Below are 20,969 nucleotides of genomic sequence, written 5' to 3' on the forward strand. Positions count from 1 at the left end.
GGCTGATGCCTCCCTTGCATGTAAAAGGTTAAGCTCCTCTTAAATTCCCATTGTCTTTTCCCACAGTTTACACTTTTGGCAGTTGAAATGAGCATAAAACAGATCAACACCACTGAACTGTTTATTAATTACATATAACATCAATGCAGCATGAAGAAACACTTACACAATTTTTAAAAATTCTATATATTACTTTTCTTAAGTAAATTTGAAGATTTATTAAAGTTTACCAACATTAAAATAGATAATGCACCTATAAACACTGTTACACTTATTAAATACAGAACTATAAGAATGAAGAAGCTTTACTTCAATAGTTTCAGACTAAAGTAGCAGTTATACAGAAAAAAAAAGGAGAAATACAGATATTTTAATTTTCTAAACCTATCATTTTAAAAATATTTAATACAAGCTGAATCTCACATCCATTGATCTGGTTCCAGCATGTTGACAAACTGTTAATTCAAACGTCTGATTAGTATATTTCTTTCACTTTTATTACCTTGTGGCTTAAAAAGATGAAAAATGTCATTTTAAGCCCCTGTCCTTGAAATGACAATTTAAAAGCTTCCAGTTTGTTAATAAATACAAATTGAAATATTTGAATAATTCTGTATAAATCATGGGGCTTCACAAGTTTTTTCAATGCTTAGTAAACAAGCTGAATTAATGTCTGTTTTGCTCATATAAATATGTCCAAAAGTCATAACAAACAAGGTGATTACAGACAGTTTTATTTAAAATGATTATCATGAGAATAACATTTTATTCAAGAAAGTCTGGACATGATATGGTGTTTTAAAAACCTTAATATACTTTTTATCACCATAATAAACCTATGCCTACTTATTTATTATGTAATCATCAATCCTTACAGCAACCTACACATTAATATAAATTTTACTCATACCACCAATTCAACATTTTGAAAGACAAAAAAAAAGCAATATAAGAACACTACTATTTTATGAGAAATATGATTTAGATGCATAGTATAATATAGTTTTAAAATAGCCTATATTTAAAAAATTACCTGGATAAAATTTGTCTGGTGAAGTTTTGTACATCTAGAGTAACACTTTATTGGGTATTATAATTTTAAATATAGGATTTTTTTTACATTGAAATATGAAACTGTTCATGTTGCTTTAAGTTATCTTCTTGGCTGCTAATAATATTATACATCTTTCTCACTACAGTGTAAAATGCTTTTATGAAAACATAGTCATTTAGGTGGAGAATTTTTTAGGAAAGGAAAATATATCATGTGTATGTAAAATTGAAAATTCAAGTTAAAAATAATAAAAAAATGATCTAATGTAACATGAACAAGTAAACTAATAGTACTCATTAGTATAAAATTACATAACATAGATAAACTAATATCACACATACACAAAAACTGCACTTTAAAATATTACATTTCATCATACATCAAATATTATTTAAATATTTCTCTGCATAATGTATAGTTTGGATAGAGTAGATAAAAACTACAGTATGACTTATTTAATAAATTGTGTAACTGTAATACAAAGGCAAACTATAAATGAAGTGCTTATATATCAAATCCTATTATTACTAAACTAAATTCAAAATTTATTAAAACTCTTATATTGGAATATATAAATGTTTTTTATCAAATTGTCTTAAGAAAAAAAAAAGGCTTAAAACAACAGCTGAATAATACACAGCAATCTCTCAAGTGTGGAAACCTTATCAAGTATTGAAGATATACTATTATCATCAGAAGTATATAGTATCTGCATTTATACACTTATTGTGCTACTACATTTCTACCACTCAATAGTTTTTGCTTGTTTTTAATTTTGCCTAAGTTTTCTCTAATAATAATTATTTGCATTTAATAGTTTGACAGCTTCTACAAGATTAAATTTCAGATATTTTTTAGAATGTTTGAAAAACATGGTTAATACTTACTATATATTTAGACTCAAGTTTGACAATATCTGTTTTAGTATGTTGGGAAATACTTGTATATGAAACCACTTGGATATTAAACTTAAGAATTCTGCCATGATGAACGTTAACAGGCTTAACAAGTAAAATATACTCTAGTAAATGGTACAGCAATAGCACTTTATAGGAAGACTTACAAATTCTAACCACTATCAAGCATCATAAAATTGCAAAAGTTTCAGGTGATATCCTCATGTTTGATCACAAACAGTTCATTTCAATTTTTTACATGTAAAACAAAAAATGCATGTCATATGGGATACATTTGTGTTAATCCCTCTACATTGTTCAATAACAGCTAAAGCCAAATCAAACATTTTTTTAAAAAGTCTGACAATAATGTGTAGACAAAAAAAACGTTTTAAGTCTTATTTATTTATTTTAAGACAAGTCAACTAATACCTACAATTACATACATAAATTACCAACTGTTAGCTTTATACTTATCATATATCAGAATGACCCATAAAAGATCAACTTTAGAATCCTTATTTTGCTATTACTTTACTTGTTTTTGATAACAAAGGAAAATCATGAAAATACGTGGATGAAATTTTTAACACGTAAATAAAAATAAAATTGAAAATAATCTACATCAACGTTCTGATGATAAAACTTACTATTAACACGTTTATTAACATGGTGAAAAAGAGCAACAAAAATAAAATTATATACTCACTGTTTGAGTCATTACAGCTACTATGTAAGTAAATATTTTTTTAAAAAGAAAAGTAAAGCACTTGCAAAGCATACTGCAAATTAAAAAGGATTTTCTTTTGGTATAGTAAATAATATATTTGTTAAACGTAATACAATTCATCAGAACACTAAAAGAAACTTCAACAAAAGGAGAGTGTACTCAATGAAACCCAATAACTCTATTTTAAAATAAAGCTAAAGCACATACAGCAAGAATTAAAAAAAAGAAGACAAAACTGAGTTTTGGTTGTCTGAAAGGCTTAAGTTATTATGCCAATTTTGTTTGACATTTTTCATATATTTTTTGTAGTGCTTAGTTTATTAACCAGTTTTTGTTTAAATAATTAGATATTTCACCTTTTATGTTGAATGACATGTCTACCCACATTTTCTTAGAGGTTAGGTTGTTCACACCATGTTTGTGTTTGTATTCGAATAAAGCTACATTAGGCTATTTGTTGTGTCCACTGCAGAGATCCAAACACCTGATCTAAGCATTGTAAAACTTACTGCTGTCTTCCCAGGGAAGACATCTCATACTATTTCTGATTTAATTTTATCATTAAAACTTTGTACCATACACAAACTTCATGCACTGGAAATGTTAAATTTACTTGTTTTTTTTAACTCATGACTCATTATTTTGGAGGTTAACTTTTCAATAATGAAATATTATTCAAAAGGACATAGTTCCACCACTTACCAGAAAAACTAAAGCAAAACCTTATAAACAATTAGCTGTGTAAAATTCATTTTCACTACTTACTCTGTTAAAGTACTTCCCAATACATGAAATCAAATTTTAGAAATATGTTAACAGCAGTTAGCAGTATATATTTTCAAAGACATATTTAAAGAAAATTCAGAATAAAAACAAATTTTTCTACAGTTCAAAATTCACAATAATGAATATGAATACCCAGTTGAAATGATACTCCACTTCTCACTCTACACTTAAAATTACAAGACTACATTAAGTTTTCATAAGCCTTATTAAATATTTTTAACATAAATTGCTGTTCATATTATTTCAATATTCCATTGAAAAATCACTTTAAGATATATTAACTATTATTGTTTTAAATATTTGCACAAAGTGAAAACAATGAGATAGTCACTTTCAGCATTTTAAGTTTACTTTTGACCTTATATAATCAATATATATTTATTATTTCCCTAAATTTTACTAACTTTAGTTTTTATGTTCTAGCAATCAATATAAAATTATTGAAAAAGAATAAGAAAACAAAACTTGCAACAAATATACTTACAGAAAAAAAAAGAAAATAGAAATATTTCTTAAAAGGAAAGTTTAAAACCACAGGATCCAATACGTTACACTTCAAACTTTATAGTTAAAGTATTTTTTCATAAAACAAAAGTTTTAGGAAGTAACCTAAGTTTCTGTTGAATAACTAGATAGAAGAATGTAAAAATAGAATAAAATTCTCCTATGTGAAAACTTTAGTTTTTTAAATACAGAATCAAAAGGCAACTATACCATAAAAAACCTAATTTTTTAAACAGAGGACAAGTTCCCCTACACTAAAATGATGGATTTCTCAATATGAAATTGAAATGCCACTATAAATGAGAATAATTTTTAGTGTCTCTTCTACAAGAAAAAATCCTTAAATACAGGATTAAAAGGCTACAATACTAGAATGATGGATATGTTATGCATAAAGCTGAAAAACCCATTAAAAAAACTGAATTTAAAACAAATAATGGTACCACAATTCTACACTTAAAAAACTGAGAACTAGTAACATAGCACCTTTTCCTATATTTATAAAATTTATTATAATGTGGTTGTCATTTTATGTCCCTTAAATTAAAGTACCAGTTCAGAAGGTTTTTACAGAAACAAACTTATATCACATCATAATAACAGATTTATAAAGTGTCATAAAATTAATTTAAAGTTTGCATGATTTTATTAATAGAAAAACAAAGAATCTGTACTTTCAAAAAGTGCCAACATTTTAAATTGCTAAAAGAATTAAGTTCCGAATTCTTAGAGATTTAGTGCTAAACATGTCATTGTACAAATAAAAAATATTCAACATAGAGCTTTCTGCAAAAAACACTTTTCAATCTTGAAATACAATATAGAAGGCATATGAAATGATTTATTCTGTGGAGCTCTAATTAACATTACAGTAATGTCATAATGCTCAGTTGATCACATTTTTCAGTACCAAATCTAACAATATTTTTTTCTATATTTTTAAAACAACCATCATGTATACAAAAAGCAAATACAAGGGCTTGTTACAGGAGTCCAATAAAATGTGCACAAAACATGTTTGTTGAGCTGAACACTTCTGCTAATCTGAAAAGGCTTTCCCTGCACAGATTATTTATATAGCATTTGATTTGGATGAATTAATTAACAATAAGTTACCAATTCAGTTTTGCTAAGTATAGTGTTATACTGTCATAGTTTAATTTAAAAAAAAAACATTATACATTAAAAGGATTATCACACAAACACTTATTCTGAATTTTTAAACATTTGTAAAACTGGGTAAAGCTTGTTAAAAAATTATGAAAATAAACTTGAAATGTTTGCTAACAATAGTTTCAAGTCATCTTCTAGTCTTTGATTTTTACAATACTATTCTATTTTCACATAATTTTCTAATGCATTTTTCAAAGTGATTGATAAAAAAAATTGAACTAAAACAAAAAGCAGTTTACTTACAAAATAGCATTACATGCAGAGAACTCCAAATCACAATCTAAACATATTACAGTTTGATTCACCACTGCCCTTCAATATAGTGTTTCTAACACATTTACATTATAATTCAGTGCCTACCATTTCTGTCACAAAAAAAAAAAAATTCTCTTTTCAGTACAGCAAAATAAGCACTGGAGAAATAATAAAAATTTATTTTTCTGAGGTAATGTTAAAAAAGTAAAACAATGGTGTATCCATGTATTTCAGGTTTTGAATTAATATGTGGATGACAGAAATTTTTTTCCTTTTCAAAAAATGTAATTTTTTTAAACGGAAGACATGCAACAGTTTCTTAAACTATAACACTTGTTACAGCATGTTTTGAATTACTTATATATCTTTCTTTTGAGATATTTTTCATACAAGTGATAAGATTACAGCTTTTATTTTTTAAGAATTATATTAAATGTTTCCTCACAGATTTTTCCCACTCAATATCTTATGAATGCTAGGTGATTTCAGCAATACGTATGAAGTATATGAAGCCTGTAAAGCAGCCAAAACAGAAAGAGATAATTCTTAACTATATGAATTCCTCAGTTTGCTCCTAACAACAAATGCCAACTTTATGGAATGAAAATTATTAACCTTGTCAACTGTTAATGTTATAAAACATAACTCATTCTTCTTTGAGTCAATTGCATCCATAAAATTAATTGTGTTATCAAATCTGGTTATTCCATAATGTTATATGTATTGTGAATATGTATTTACTTGTCAAATGCTGTAAGCAACAACTTGCTAAATATATGATTCTTTATTCCACATAATCACTTTATTTTATTTTTCCTATTGTATGCAGAAATGGATTCACATAATCAATGGAAAAGGTAATAATTTTAAACCACATAAAACTGTTAGATTGCATATTTCCACATCAAGTGCTGTTTAACTCACTTCTTTTGCCTGGGTGATCTTGAGTGTTCTCTGAAAATGAAAAGTAAAACATCATTCAATAATTGTAGATAAATTATACCTTCAATTATTTCAGTTAAATGAGACTGATAAAATGCAACACAATGTATCAGTACATCATACATCTAATCCCAAATGTAAAAGATCTTCAGCTTCCAGGAAGACACATGTTAATAGTTAGTAGAAAGATAAAATGAAAAAGTATTTTTTTAGTCTGCTTTGGCACAAAGTCATACAAGGGGGCTATAATTGTTATGATCACTACAGGATACTGAACTGCAGGTTTTGGCAGTAAGTCTGTAAACTTACCACTGACACACAAGGGGACATTTTAGTTCAGTATATCCAAGTATGAAAGGAACAGTACAATATTAATTGTTTCCTGGTTTGGCTAGATAGATAACAGATGATACAGTCATTGTACAACTGCAACTTTGTTAGGTATATATTGTTTTGTTAACTTCATTCAGAAATATTTCTAAACCATATTATTATGTAATGAAATTCTTTAATATTGAAATATTACTGAACAGATGAAAACATTACAAAAGTTGATATGTTGAAAAATCAAAGATTTTTGTAAGGTTTCCTGCAACAGTGATAAAATAAGACTGTGTGCAATCAGGTGGTTAAAGTACCTTTGATTTCACCTTCAATTGCACTTGAATACTAATGACTGTATTATACTAAATAAAGTAAAATAAAAACATCACACATATTAAGACAATAAAGTTAGATTTTTCTCTTCCACGTTGATTTTTCCATTTAATTATCAGACTTTCAGTCATTATTTCAGGAACTATGGGATAATTGATAGTCAACTATTTATGAACATTTAATGGAATAAATGAAATGTTACATCAATCAAATGATAATTATTATTGTTTCAGCAATACTATGATCAGTGATGATTTTTGTATTTGCTTTTAAAATTTTAATGTTTTAATTGGTGTTAACTATTCTGTAGACAGAATCAATGAAAGCTGATTTCTAAAATTGTTTGAGAAAACTTGCAAGTTAATGAAATAATAACACGGAAGAGTAAATGTTTTTTGACATTATAATATACATTCATATTATCATTCACTCACATTACGTCAACATTAGTACCTGAAAAATATGAACATGTGTTACTGCAGTATTTGGTGAGATCACATCAGGATATTTCATGTTTAACAAAGTTTTAGAATAGTGTCTTTGAAAGTCACTAGTTGGAAGAAAGTAACAGAAACTTAAGACAACAAGAGTGTATCCTACTTGAGTTTATTTCACATTTGTAAAAGTATTTTTTATGCAAGTAATAACATTCGAACACAAACGTTTTTTAAGCATTCAGAATTAATTTTAAACATGTTTTATTAATAGTTTATGAATATTTAAATCCTTAGTGAAAGTTATAAAACATTTCAAGACAACATAGAAAATTCATAACAAAACACAATGTTGTACAGTGTTAAGAAACAGATTAATCCTATTTCTTTGAAAACTGTACACTAATTGGATTTTGTGACTTTATTAACTCTTTTGCTATGGGCTTAGTGGATTACGCTGATCTTGTGTAAACAACTATCAAAGTTTCCACACTCTTCTTTTTAGTATGTTTTGTTTATATTCATGAAATCGTTTTCAATAAATATTACAGTTCCTTTCCTCTGAGTGTAAAATTATTTTCATGTTGAGATTAAAACTACTTTTCTTTACCTGAAAATTGTCAAGTTTCATTTATGTAATCTATAAAGCCTCCCAAATATGTATTAACTGTTTTTTTCAGTAAAACTTTAAATTTTATGTTATTTTCTCCACCCTAACTCTGTACACATTCAGACGATTTGAACAATCCCTTAAACACTATAAAATAATATAAAATGCATAAATTATCTTTTTTCTTTATAAAATAACTGCAAGTTGTAAGAGAAAACTACAATTGTTTATTCTAAATAGCTTAAAGCTCATAACAATAGACATCTGTTTAAAGTTTATTGTCTTTTGATTTGTGTCTAACAAATAATTTCATGCACATGTGTTAAGTCACTCAGAGAATGCATAACTCAAGTTACTGTACTGAATTGCATGATTCACAACAAGCTGTTAGCAGGCATGTATCATGAAGAAATATTAATTTTTATTATCTTATCTAATCTAACCTAACAAGTTTTCAATTTCTACATTTTAGTTAATTTTACAATGAAAAATAAAGACTACACGAGAAAAATAAAAAAATGTGGTACTTACCTGTGTCCTTTTTAGTTTTGCTGTCAATGAAAGTTAAGCCTATGTTTTTCATACTGATGGGGTTAGTACATTAACTTTATTTCATTGAGTAATGCAACCAAGAACACTGAATAATAACATGCACAAAACACTGTACTGTGACTATCATAATCTACCTGGGAGATAAGACTTGTTAATGTAAATATACTACAAGACAAACTGCAAACTAAGAGCAAAACAGAAAACAATCTGTACAAAAAAATATAGAACAAATATGTCATTTGATCAATTCAAACTTTGGCTTTCTATTGCTCATAGCATAGTGTAAAACATCAGAGGTGTTTTGCCAATGTCTGAAACACAGGATGTGACAGGTGGGTATGGCAATTGTGTCTGATTTTCTTGTTTATGGCTCAGTAAACAAATAAGATTGAAAGTCATAATAATTATACTTTTACCAGAGTAATATGTACATAATGATAAGAAAGATGATAGATAAATAAATAAATAAGAAAAGAGAGAAGACCTAGAGAACAAATGCCACAACTTGCATATAAGGGAAGATTGAGGATTTGTTTAGATATTTGTATATAGAAATAAAAATTTAAAACTTGTATTATCTGATTTATTAACTATGTTTTGATGTCAAGTTTACTTCTACACAATATTAATGGTTTAAATGAATTGTGTACATAACTTTCTAAATAGTTGTGATGTAGCAAGAGGGTTTAGCATATTCTTATTAAAATCAATTTGAAGATGAAAAAAGTTCTATAATGTTGAGATACAACTAATAATTATTTTTACAAAGTTTCTAAGTTAATACTATATTGTTACATAATTTTGTTGCAATCCTGCACAAACAATATCCACATCTATAATTGGAGATGCAAAATGATTTTTAAAAGTTGGTTAACTGTAAATTATAATTTTCACTTTTCCACACAAAAAATACTTATCATAAGCAAAAAACAGAATGCATAAGTGCAAACATAAAATACATAATACAAAATTCCCCTCAAACCTGTCCCTTTCACAAGATCCAGAGTGCGAGCTAGAAGGAGAATGGCTAGAGGAGTGTGAATCATGTTGTCTTTCTTTCCTTTTGGATCTTGGAGAGTTTGACCTAAAACATAAAAGAAAAAAACTATTTTACTTTAAATGGCAAATTTTGGCAATATCATATGGTGAGAAATTTAATCCTTTTCCTTTCAATCTTATAATACAGTCATTAAAAGTTGTACATGCATAACACATTGTAACTCCTGTAGCAACATTTCTTAAACTGTCACCACTACCTAATACTATTCAGATAATTTCTAAAGGAATCTCTAATTTATATTTTCTATTGGAAAATGTACACTATTTAATTTCATTTACTACAATGTAATACTATCTCCAAAGACTGTTATCTCCAAGTTCTAGGTATAATATATAGCAGTAACAACACTTTGTGTGACTCAAGTATTATTTTGAATGGTGAGCTTAAAGCAAAACTGAACTTCAGAATATAGTCATGTGCTTTACATATCCAAATATGTTGGCATCTCACCCTTCTCATTAGATGAATAATGAAGGTATTTCTAGTATCAACAATTTACTATTTCTATGTAGTACAACTCAATTACTTTTTATACATACATTACTATATTTTTCCTCATACTATATTTATGTCTATTCTTAATATAGTCATGTGCTTTGTCTTTACATATCCAAATATGTTGCCATCTCATCCATCTCATTAGATGAATAATGAGGCATTTCTAGTATCTGCAATTTAGTATTTCTATGTAGTATAACTCAACTACTTTATTGTACATACATTACTATATTTTTTCTCAAATAATATTTATGCCTATTCTTAAAAACACAACTTTCTTCCTTTCTACCTTGATTAGAAATTATGCAGCATTCACTTAATATTATTCAATTTTTAAATAAAAATGTCACACATTCTTCCACAAACTTTTTCTCAACCTTCATAAAAATCAATACCTTCATTTCTCCCATTTTTGAGAAAAACAAACATTTTAAGATGACAGGCTATTACTGGAACATACACCTTAATGCTAAACTTCTTAATCCGTGCAGTAATCATAAATGTAGTTAAGTAAATATACATTTGGCAATATATTGTCATTTATCAGTGAAATACACAAAGCAGTATGCTGAAGTTAGCAATGTCAAACTTGTAAGTACATATTAATTGCTGTATACATCCAAAGGGAAATAAATTTCAAAGACATCTCCAAATGTTGTTAATCTTTGCGTTAATAATTTGGGTGAATATAACAGAACCTAGAACACTATGAATTATGAATGTTTAAAAAATATCAAATGTTTTTAAAAATTATCAAAAATGTATAAAAAGCATTACAAAACTTTGAAATACATAGCTCTCTTTACATATTAACTGCAAAAAAAAAGTACAAAATTATTTCTGGAATTAGAAGGAACATCTAGCAGGATAAAAAACTTGGTTTGATGTTGTTTAGTGCAAAGGTATGCATTGTTTTAGATATTAGTAGAAAGTTGCATAAGGGTTTTTTTTATTGGCCATTCTTTATTTTTAAAAGCAGCTCTAGTCAAAAGGACATACTTTTGGGTTACCCCAACTAAATAATTATATTTTACTATCATCCTTATGATACACTAACATCTCCATAGTGGGGAGTAATTAATATGTAGCAACAGGATGCAAACCATGGCCCCCTGCATTCACAGTATGACTAATAAAATGCCACACCTTACATACAAGGGTAAACAGTCAGCTAAAGCGGGTATTTTCATATTAAAGATAAAACCATCAAAGATCTATAACTGTAAGCCATAAATAGTATGAGCATAAATTGTAACCATAGTGAAAAAAAGATGAAAGATAAAACAAACTCTGAATAAGGTGTTACTGTCGGGGCTTGAATGGGAGGTGCTTCATTTGTCAAGACAATTGGTGACTGGCAAATCACATGCCACTATGTTCCAAGTCTACAATGAATGGTTATAAATCAAAAAACCTTCTACTAATAAGAAAATCTGTGGCCAGAAAAGACAACTATCAAACTGAGATAGAAATCAAATATCAAGGGTTGTCTGGGCCAATATACCTTCACCTGTACGTTAATCAGTGGAAAACAATAACGGTCTTGTAACGTCCATTTCCACATGAAAAATGTATAGAGATCAGTACAAAATTAACTTTGGTAAGAATTCCCCTTACTTCTGTTAACAATAAAATGTCTCTAATAGTTCCAAGGTAATTGGAATTGGAAATTCAACATATGGAAAGATGTATTTATAGGATTCCTGTTGCTATGCAGAAGTGAAATTCCCCAACTTCTTTTAGAAAATCAATGATCATTTTGCATGAGTTACACATGAAACTGCACCTGAATATACACTTACAAGTGTAAATAGTATACAAATATTGGTAAATGATATTTCATATGTTGAGAAGGCAGTAATATTTGTATTACTCATTGGCACTGTTCAAAGGTAAATGAATTATTTGAAAATAAAAAGTTAGTGTTTTTTGCATTTTTTACATGAAAGGTTATGGTTCTATTTTCACTGGAAGAGCCTTGAAGAATTCTTCCTTCTCTTATAACTTTCCTCAAAAAACTGACCACCGTGAGAAACTTAAAGGTTCTTTCCTTTTAAGCTTTCTCAGTGTTTTCATCAGCAGGTGAAAGGAACAGCTTAATGTCAGTCTGTATAATCTTCTTATGATATTCCTGTACCAATTCAGTTTCTTCAGCCTTTATCTTGTCACATTTCTGTGGCTGCTGCTTTGTAAATGACTCCTCTTCTAAGTACATCCTATAATTTTGTTTTGCATTTCCAACAACAGTAATAGCTTTTGTAATTATGTTTACATTAAGGAAACCCCAAAATGTCTACCATGTTGAGTTATGACTCTCCTAGCATTAAGAGACTTGCTTTGATCATTGTCTCTCATAAGTTTCATTATTTTCAGAAAAGTCTCCTTGGTCTATCCATGAGGCAGTGAGAGCTCTAAATTTAATAAAGCATCTGGAAATGTTTCTCATCCAACAGGAGATAAAAGTATAGTTCTCCAGTCTCTCCTGCCCTCCTTTAAAGATTTGAACTCTTGAATCAGGTAATTGCAGGAATGTCAGACATTCTCTGTATTGCCTGAGAAGACTGCCATAGTCCCTTTCTTCCAATCTCCTGGCATGGAGCATGTAAGACAATAAAGTAAAAGTGCACACATAACAAAAGTCCATTTCATTCACAATAAATGTATTTATCTCAAAACTTCATTTTAAGGTTTAGCTCAATTTATTTTCTAAATTTCAAAACTTTGACAAAACCCTTTAGAATTTTCCATAATATTTCCATGTCTGGAAATGGTGTCCAAATTTTAACTTTTCCAGTATTTTAAAAACCACAAAAATTTTAGTGTAGTGTGGTGAAATAAACAATGCTTCATAATGTTGATGATAGGGACTCATGCACATACTACATCATACATTGTTTTGGAGGTGACAAAATATTATAGGGCTGATGTAGAGGTTTTGTGTGTGGGGGACTAAGTTCCCTCATTCATCTTAATATTTGAGATAGCAGATTAGATGTATCTGGCAATGCTTTGCTTCAACCCAAATGGAAATAGTTATTTCTTGGATTAGAAATGGACAATTATATTACATGAAACAAATTTAAAGCCTCATAGCAACATTACACTCCATGTTGCCTCCCTCTGGTCATACTCTGACAACTGATAATCTTGACGATAGCATTTGATGCAGTTTTCACTGCATAAAGCTTTGTCATAAAGCTGCCAAATCTAAAGAACATCACTCCTCAAATTTCTCAGCACCTGTTTCAATATTAAAATTGCAATGAAATCAATAGGCACTGTGTGTAGTGACTTGACTAGTATGTTGTTGCTTGAAACAGCATTAATACCTACTCCATTTCCCAGCTACTTGACATACATGACAGATGAACAGAAGATATGACAGAAAACCTTATCTTGCAAAATTCATACCCTGTTGACCTAATTTCCAGAAGATCTTTTTTGATTACATTGCACACTGTTGCCTAATTCACCTGAACAAATCACCCAATGAACTTAGTGTTCATAAATTCTTACACGTTACAAGATGTCAACTCTATTTGCTATTACTGAGATATGACTTGATGCAGGTCTCTCGATGGATTGTCCTGGTTTCAAGTTGACTTGTATTCCTTTGTTTTTAAATGTTACTAAATACAAGATATATCATTATTTCTGAAATTCTAGCTCCCTGATCTGAATACATCTTTATAACCCAAGTGTATGAAAAGTTAGTAATGGAAAGAGTTGATACACACTCATCCAATATCTCATCATACTACCTAAAAGATGCCAATGTCAAAATGAAGTTCTAATATATCTTGTTTCACAGTAATTTTATATTTACTGTGGTTCTCACATGACATTTTTATTTGCACATTCAAAATTGTTTTAATATATATCCTTAATTATATATAAAGGCACCAGCCATAGAGCCAAAATTGTTGGTGATTGATTCAGTAAGCATAACACAAACTTCAATAATCATCCCCGGCTTGCACAATCCAATGAAATATCTCCAGTGGTAACAAGATTACTCAGATTAGACTTCTGGCCAACAACAATATGTAATAAGGTCAGATGAATAATTCTTTCCAATATTAAGCATAATGTTAGTGTATGTGTCTCTGTGTGTGGTGATAACCAAAGAAGACAAGAACTCAACTGTAGTTAAATACAACTTAATATTCAGCATGTAAAAAAACAATTTAAGACTTGAAAGAAATATTACTAGGAGTGAAATGACATAGATGTAAAACTTAATTTTACTATCAATGTATGCTAATACGCTTGGCATTAAAACTTTACAATTCAAAATTATTTCATTACTTTCAACAGAAATATTCAAATAAAGTCTCAATCATTACTTTTCTATGCCACACAATGTGTATCTGCTTTGCTTTCTTTTTTTATAGTTTTTCTCTTCTCTTATATGGCTATCAATATATCCAACCAATCAAAAACAAACTATAGATAACGAAATGCCAAATTATAAAATATGAAACTCTTATCTTCTCGATTTGTCAAGATGAATCCAATCCACCAGTTATGCTCGGTCAATCATATAAAACTTTGAAGGTTGGTTGTTTGGTGCTTATTGGTGCAAAGCAACTTCACTATCTGCACCAAACAACCAGTAAAAAATTAAAAATAAAATTAATATTATTAAAATATATAAAAAGAAATCATATTAAAAAAACAAAGGCAAATTTTGGAATTAAAAACTTAAAAACACAACTGAGGTGGACAGCATCATCATTGCTAATGACACTGTCCAACATCAGGAGTAAAAACATGTCTAAAATGGTGCTGTTACTCATGGTTGTAACAATGCCATGACAGTAAAATGTAAGCTATTGTGACTTGAGTGTCACACAGACTACACACTGGTAAAAAGATAAAAGAAAATGATAAGTTAAAAAATTGCAACCAATGCATGGTCTAACTAGGACAGCTTCCTCCTTCTGATCCTTACAGAAGCAAGACAGTCAAAGGGCAACATAAGTAGAGAAGCTTGTTATCATGTTGCTGACTCCACGTCAACTGCTAACTGGCACGAAGCTGAGCCTTGAACATAGGATCATAGTCCATGTAGGGGACAGGCAGGGCCATGATAGTACCAAAGCAGACAGACTTAGCTGCATTGTCAACACGCTTATTCCTGCAAATACTGACATGGCCCAGTATACAGAAGAACTGGACAGAAATGGATTATAAAGAGAAATGGGTCAGTTGGTTTTAAACAATGGCAGACCATCTATTCTGAAAAAGCACGGACCACTAATGAAGGAATACACAACTCCAGGTGGGATGCTTTGGTAAGCAATGGAATTTTGAAGTGTACAGTTCAGGCAGTTGGAAATGGCAAAAATGTAGAGAAGATTCATGAGACTCAGTGTACAGACTCTGGACATAAGAAGTGTGGAAAGCCCCCATGCAGAGCCAAAACCCAATTCAATGAGGACATGATAAATCTTTAGCATGTAACATCAATCTACTTCCCAAGAGGTGGAAGAGAGGACATGGAGGATGTTCAGTGTCCTTGTACACTAGACATATAACTACTTGATATATGAAATGAAAGGCAGCTTATGGTCAAATATAAGCCTCAAGGACCACAGGAAGCACAACTTCACCAAGATTGATCTCAGGATCTAGGTGAATATCCCATTGGCAGAAAAAGCACATGCAAACAGTTTTAGAGAGAAAAGGTAAAACTGTTTGCTGTAGTCCACTTCAGCAAATGATTGAGGACAGTGCATTCTCAAGACAGCTGGTATTGGTATTAGATCTTTAACTAAAATACAGAAAACCATTTTGACCTTCTTCGGTTATCTTCAGTTTAAAAATGGGCAAACAGCCATGCAACCCATGAGTGAAGTTCTCAAAGAATGCCATGCCTCCATGCAATATCATAAGCTTTCTCAAGGTAAAAAAAATACAGTAACAAAATCTTGTTGTCTCAGAAAGGCTTCCCTGATTGATGTTTCAAGTCGAATTACATGGTCCACAGTAAAGTGCTATCACTGGAACTCACATTGGGTGGGTAAGAGGAGGATGTTTGATTCAAAGAACCAAACAAGATCTTACAAAGACATTTCATCAAATCAATTGGATGGTAGTTTGAGAGAATATTGGGATCCTTCCCAGGCTTAGAAAAAGGGAGGACAATAGCCAGGTGTCACGCATTAGAAAAGTGTTCTCTTACCAGATCCAGTTAGAAACAACCAGAAGAATCACAAGAGAGACAGGAGAGAGATGGCAAAGCATCCTGTAGTGAATATCATCAGGTCTGACTGATGTACTGCCAGACCACTGAAGAGCAAGTTTGAGTTCCACCAGTCATAGAGATAATGAGCCTGAAAGGAAAGAGACAATCATACTACCCAAGTCTTGATGACTAAGAAAGTGGAAGATAAAGCAGAAGTGCTAAAGGCACAAGAAAAGCTTTTGCCAAGGGTATCAGCGATATTCTGGGCATAAAAAAACTTCCTGGCCATCAAAGAGCAAAATCAAAGGGTGTGTGTGTGTGTGTGTGTGCCCATTTGTGGATGTATACTGTCCACTGCCCTTTCAAATCTTGTCCCATATGACTTTGAAACTGTTGGGAAAAAAAAAAAGAAAAAGAGATGCTAGTTGTGAACTTAATCCAAGATTCCTTCTGGCTTCAACATCTTACCTGCTGAGCATGTGCACAGGTCTGCTGAAAATCAACATAATTTGAAAGTTTGGAGTACCTATGAAAGGTATCCCAGGCCTGTTTTTGGCAAGCAGGATTTCACCACAGATAAGGATACCATGAAAAATGTGTCAAGATTTTAGGAAAAGAATGAGTAGCTGCCTGGATAATACAGTGAGTTACTGTTGCCACACAGTCATCTATCGATGGCTTACAGATGACGGCAGAATCAAGTTTTGAGAGAGCATACAAAGAAAGCCAGTTGGCCTGGTCAAGCTTTTCCACCAAGGCAATGGGACAAGTGGTGTCGACCACGGCCAATCTTCCTCAAAATTCTAGGAAAATTATCACTGCCCCGTGGGTTACTGGCAACCCCCCAAGAAAAATGAGAGAAAAATGAAGGGATGCATATTGAAAGATAGATAGTAGTAAAAGACTGGCAAGGTGCATGAAAATAAGTACAAGAACCAGTAATGTAGGGAAAAAGGTTGTGATCTGAGAGCATACACTGTACAGAATGACCCCTTCCATCATATCACCACCCCAGAGGGGATTATGCCAATTATAATCCTGCAGGATTAAAAATGGACAGCAATTGTTCAATGAGAGCATCAGGTTCCAGTTGATCATAAGTCTCTCCAGGAAATAGGTACAGATAACAAACTGAAAAAAAAGTTAACTGAAAAAGTTACTTGGTATTATTATTGTGAAATATGAAATATTATATCAGAAATATTTATGTCAAAAAGACACTATTTTTTCATTTCTATATATAAGACAATACTTAAAGCAAATTCAATGAAAACATATTTATGGCTGTGTACTAAATGTGAAAGAAATAAAAGGAAAAAATTTCATTTGAAAAAACACAGCTGTGAGCATAAATATTATTTGGCCATCAGAATTTACTTAATTGTCAGACTGAAAAATAGTCAAAGCCAGGAAAGTTGAAAAACAATTTTGACTGTTTTGTATTAACAAACTGAATGGTAAACCAAAATCATTCTGATTATACTACAAAGTAGTATAGTTTAGTTGTATAAACAAAAGTCATTCTTATAATATTGCACATTCCTGTGTGGAGTTAGTTTAATCACAGCTATACCCTAAAATAATTCTCATAATAATGCAGAGTAATGTGTGGTACATAGTTTAATCATTAAACCTATAGCTAACTTGTAGATACATGATAGCCTAAAAAGAAATATTTCTACTATTCTATGAGCAATTCTGAACACACTAATATTTAATGATGCAATGAATTTCTACATATAAATAATCATGAATTACTGACACAGTAAGTATATGAGTGCCTGGACAGGAAGATAAACATCTCACTGTACTTATAACTATCTCACTTTAAACACTTAAATAAACAATGATTCTTCAGTCCTCCAAAACCTAAGATTGATTTTTGAATATTAAATAAAACAGAAATACAGCAAGAATGGTATTTAACTAATTCACCCAATTTATTATTAGATCTTTACTTATAATGTGGTAATTGCATTGTTGTTTTATGAACCAAACACCAATACACCTATGACTCTAATCACTTCAAATCATTAATCAACCTTGAAAACTTTCAAAGACTGCATAATTCCACATTTGCATTAAAGATACATAACAGTTTTACTGTACATGTTTCAGGGTGTTTCTAAATAACACTAAGAAACAATTCACAACTGTTTATAGTAAGATTTGACTCTTTACCTTAACCATAATTTCTGTGCCACTATTAACACTCCTACGAAAAGACGTTTCTAGTCCTGATTTCTCCAAGCCCATTCCCCTGGCTCTGGTTTCGCTAGATAGTAGATAGGGACAGTGGGAATCTTGTTAATCCATTCATTAATGGATTTAAATGGCAATTTCATTTAAGTACAAAATTATTAGCCTAATATTAATAACCTTTCAAGTTGCTCTGGGGCCTATTAGGCCCCACTTTTCGTAGAAGTGTTAAGAGTGGTGGCAGCACACCCACAGCAATTCAAAAATTTAGTGTTGTGGCATAATCTTTTAACAAACAAAAATTATTCAATATATTATACAAGAACAATTTTGAGTAATATCAGTAATATACCACAGCATCAGATCTTAAAATCAACTTTATTTTGCTTTGTAAGTTACCACACAAAGATGAAAAATGATAATGACCTTTGACCTTTTACCATACCACCCCACCCTGTTACCTTGACCTAGATTGAGACCTCTTCCGTTTTTTCCCTCTAGGTGAGGCTGAACTTGATTTGGAGTGGGAAGAAGAACTGCTAACTGACCACGAGCGAGATCGAGAAGAACGGCTAGACCTTGAACGTGAAGATGCAGAAGAATGAGAGGATGATCTAGAATTAGATCTGCTTTTTCTGTGATTATTTTTGACACTGTTAACTTTTGTTGGCAGTTCATTGTCATCCTCATCACCCCACCCAGTTAGGTCATATTTAGAAACATCTCCATCATCATCATCCTTTAAATAAATAAAAAAAGGCACAATATCATATTAAAATATTTATAGCAAAATACAATTCTGTATTCTACTTTTTCTAGTAACCTGTAATTTTAACAAATAAAATATTGGTAATTTCACCAGATTTTAGTTATTTTGTCTAAATCAGCAGGCTCACTGAAAACTACTTGTACATATCCTCATGAAATAGTTGACTAAAAGTCATAACCATATCTATATATTTCTGAATAAAAAATGTTATTTCAATAAAAACAAAATCATAAACTTAGTTTATATAATAGCAGGGCAAGTTAATCAGTATAAACTATTACATATGGTAGGGCGATCCAAAAATTTCACACTTCCTGAGCATTTTTCCATTACATTGATCATTTTAAGTTACCACAGTCATGTCTGAAGTATGAAAGATCATTTAAAGCCTTACCACTAGAAAAGGGATAATTTTAAATGGTTCTCTATTTACTAAATACAACACAGCTAAAATATTTATACATCAAGAAAAATCATATTTTCTATTATCAAGTTAATCAGTTAGTTTAATAATTACATAAAAATCACATAATAGAAAGGCACAAATAGCCCCAAAAGTTTTTTTTTTTTAATCTGGGGCATTGTGACAGTGCTTTTTGAATTACTTGCAGTATGAATTGCCTTTGCTCTTCCTTTTTCATTTCAGAATTTGCAAAGTCTGTGATATGCTTACCTGTTCTTTCAGAAAGATCATTTACCATTTCAGCATGGTGAATGACCTTAGCAGCTTTCTAGAAATATCATAACAGTGTTGGTAGCAAGTGCAACCAGTCAATGTCCATAACAAAAATGTTTAATAGAAGCCACAATCTTCTGCCAATCAAATTCATTTGAATTATTTTTGCTGTGCTCCTTGTACTTGATTTAGCAAAGGTAAAACTATCCCACCTTCTGAAATGGTTGCAGCCATGAATGCTGTTCTTTGACCTACAGCTAAATTTAAGCAATCTGCTATTGTTATATTTTTCAGCCTTCTAAATAGATTGCTTGAAAGCTTCAAAGTAATAGTTCCTTTTCTTGTGAATGTAGTATTCCTAGGCTTAGCACTAAGGAAAGATGGGCAATGAAAATTATCATATTCAGACTGTGTATCTCAACTGTTTGTGGAACTTACTGGATTGGGATTTTCTGGATTCATACTGAAATTTGCTGCTTTCTTTATTCAAGTTTGTTTCTCTTCTTTTTTCTTACTGTATACTCTGTCTTCTGATCCTAAAGACACCTTCTTTTCAATAAATGTCTTTTTCTTTTTCCTAATTTCATAACTGTTCAGTTTCTACTTTCTTCTAAGCATACTGCTGTGAAATGAAAAAGTAGTTTTGTAGCTCTTGAAGAAAAGGAAAAATGTTTTGTAGCTCTTGAACAAAACATTTTTGCTTTTCTTCATTTCATTTATGCTTCTTCCATTTCTGAAGTATAGTGTAATCATAAAGATACAAAATCTTAGTTCTGACTTTATCTTCTCATTCAGTTCCTACTCCTACTCTGTCCCATGGGTTTTGAATTTCAAGTACGAGTCTATCTACAACTGTACTATTAAAGTTAATGAGTTATTTCATGTTGCATTGGTTTATATTTTAAATAGATGAGCATTCACAGAACAACTAACTTTGTTTGAATTCTGGAAACTGTCACTAACCACATATCCTGATTTTTCTTC

At 30.4% G+C, this 20,969-nt stretch overlaps 1 protein-coding gene across 4 annotated transcripts in view; it reads right to left on the reverse strand.

Annotated features, from left to right (window-relative positions):
* Positions 1-6,181: 6,181 nt before the first annotated feature.
* LOC143225023 (uncharacterized) overlaps positions 6,182-20,969 on the reverse strand; it is a 55,537-nt gene continuing 40,749 nt past the window's right edge. For all 4 annotated transcript variants that reach the window (XM_076453694.1, XM_076453680.1, XM_076453699.1 and 1 more), the window contains 3 exons: positions 19,002-19,279; positions 9,576-9,677; positions 6,182-6,352 (listed from right to left, as the gene is read on the reverse strand). In XM_076453694.1, the coding sequence (XP_076309809.1) occupies positions 6,319-6,352; positions 9,576-9,677; positions 19,002-19,279 (414 nt within the window). In that variant the 3' untranslated portion in view covers positions 6,182-6,318. The remainder of the gene's footprint in view (positions 6,353-9,575; positions 9,678-19,001; positions 19,280-20,969) is intronic.

Source organism: Tachypleus tridentatus, chromosome 1 (assembly GCF_004210375.1).
Source record: "Tachypleus tridentatus isolate NWPU-2018 chromosome 1, ASM421037v1, whole genome shotgun sequence".
Classification (NCBI taxonomy): Eukaryota; Metazoa; Arthropoda; class Merostomata; order Xiphosura; family Limulidae; genus Tachypleus; species Tachypleus tridentatus.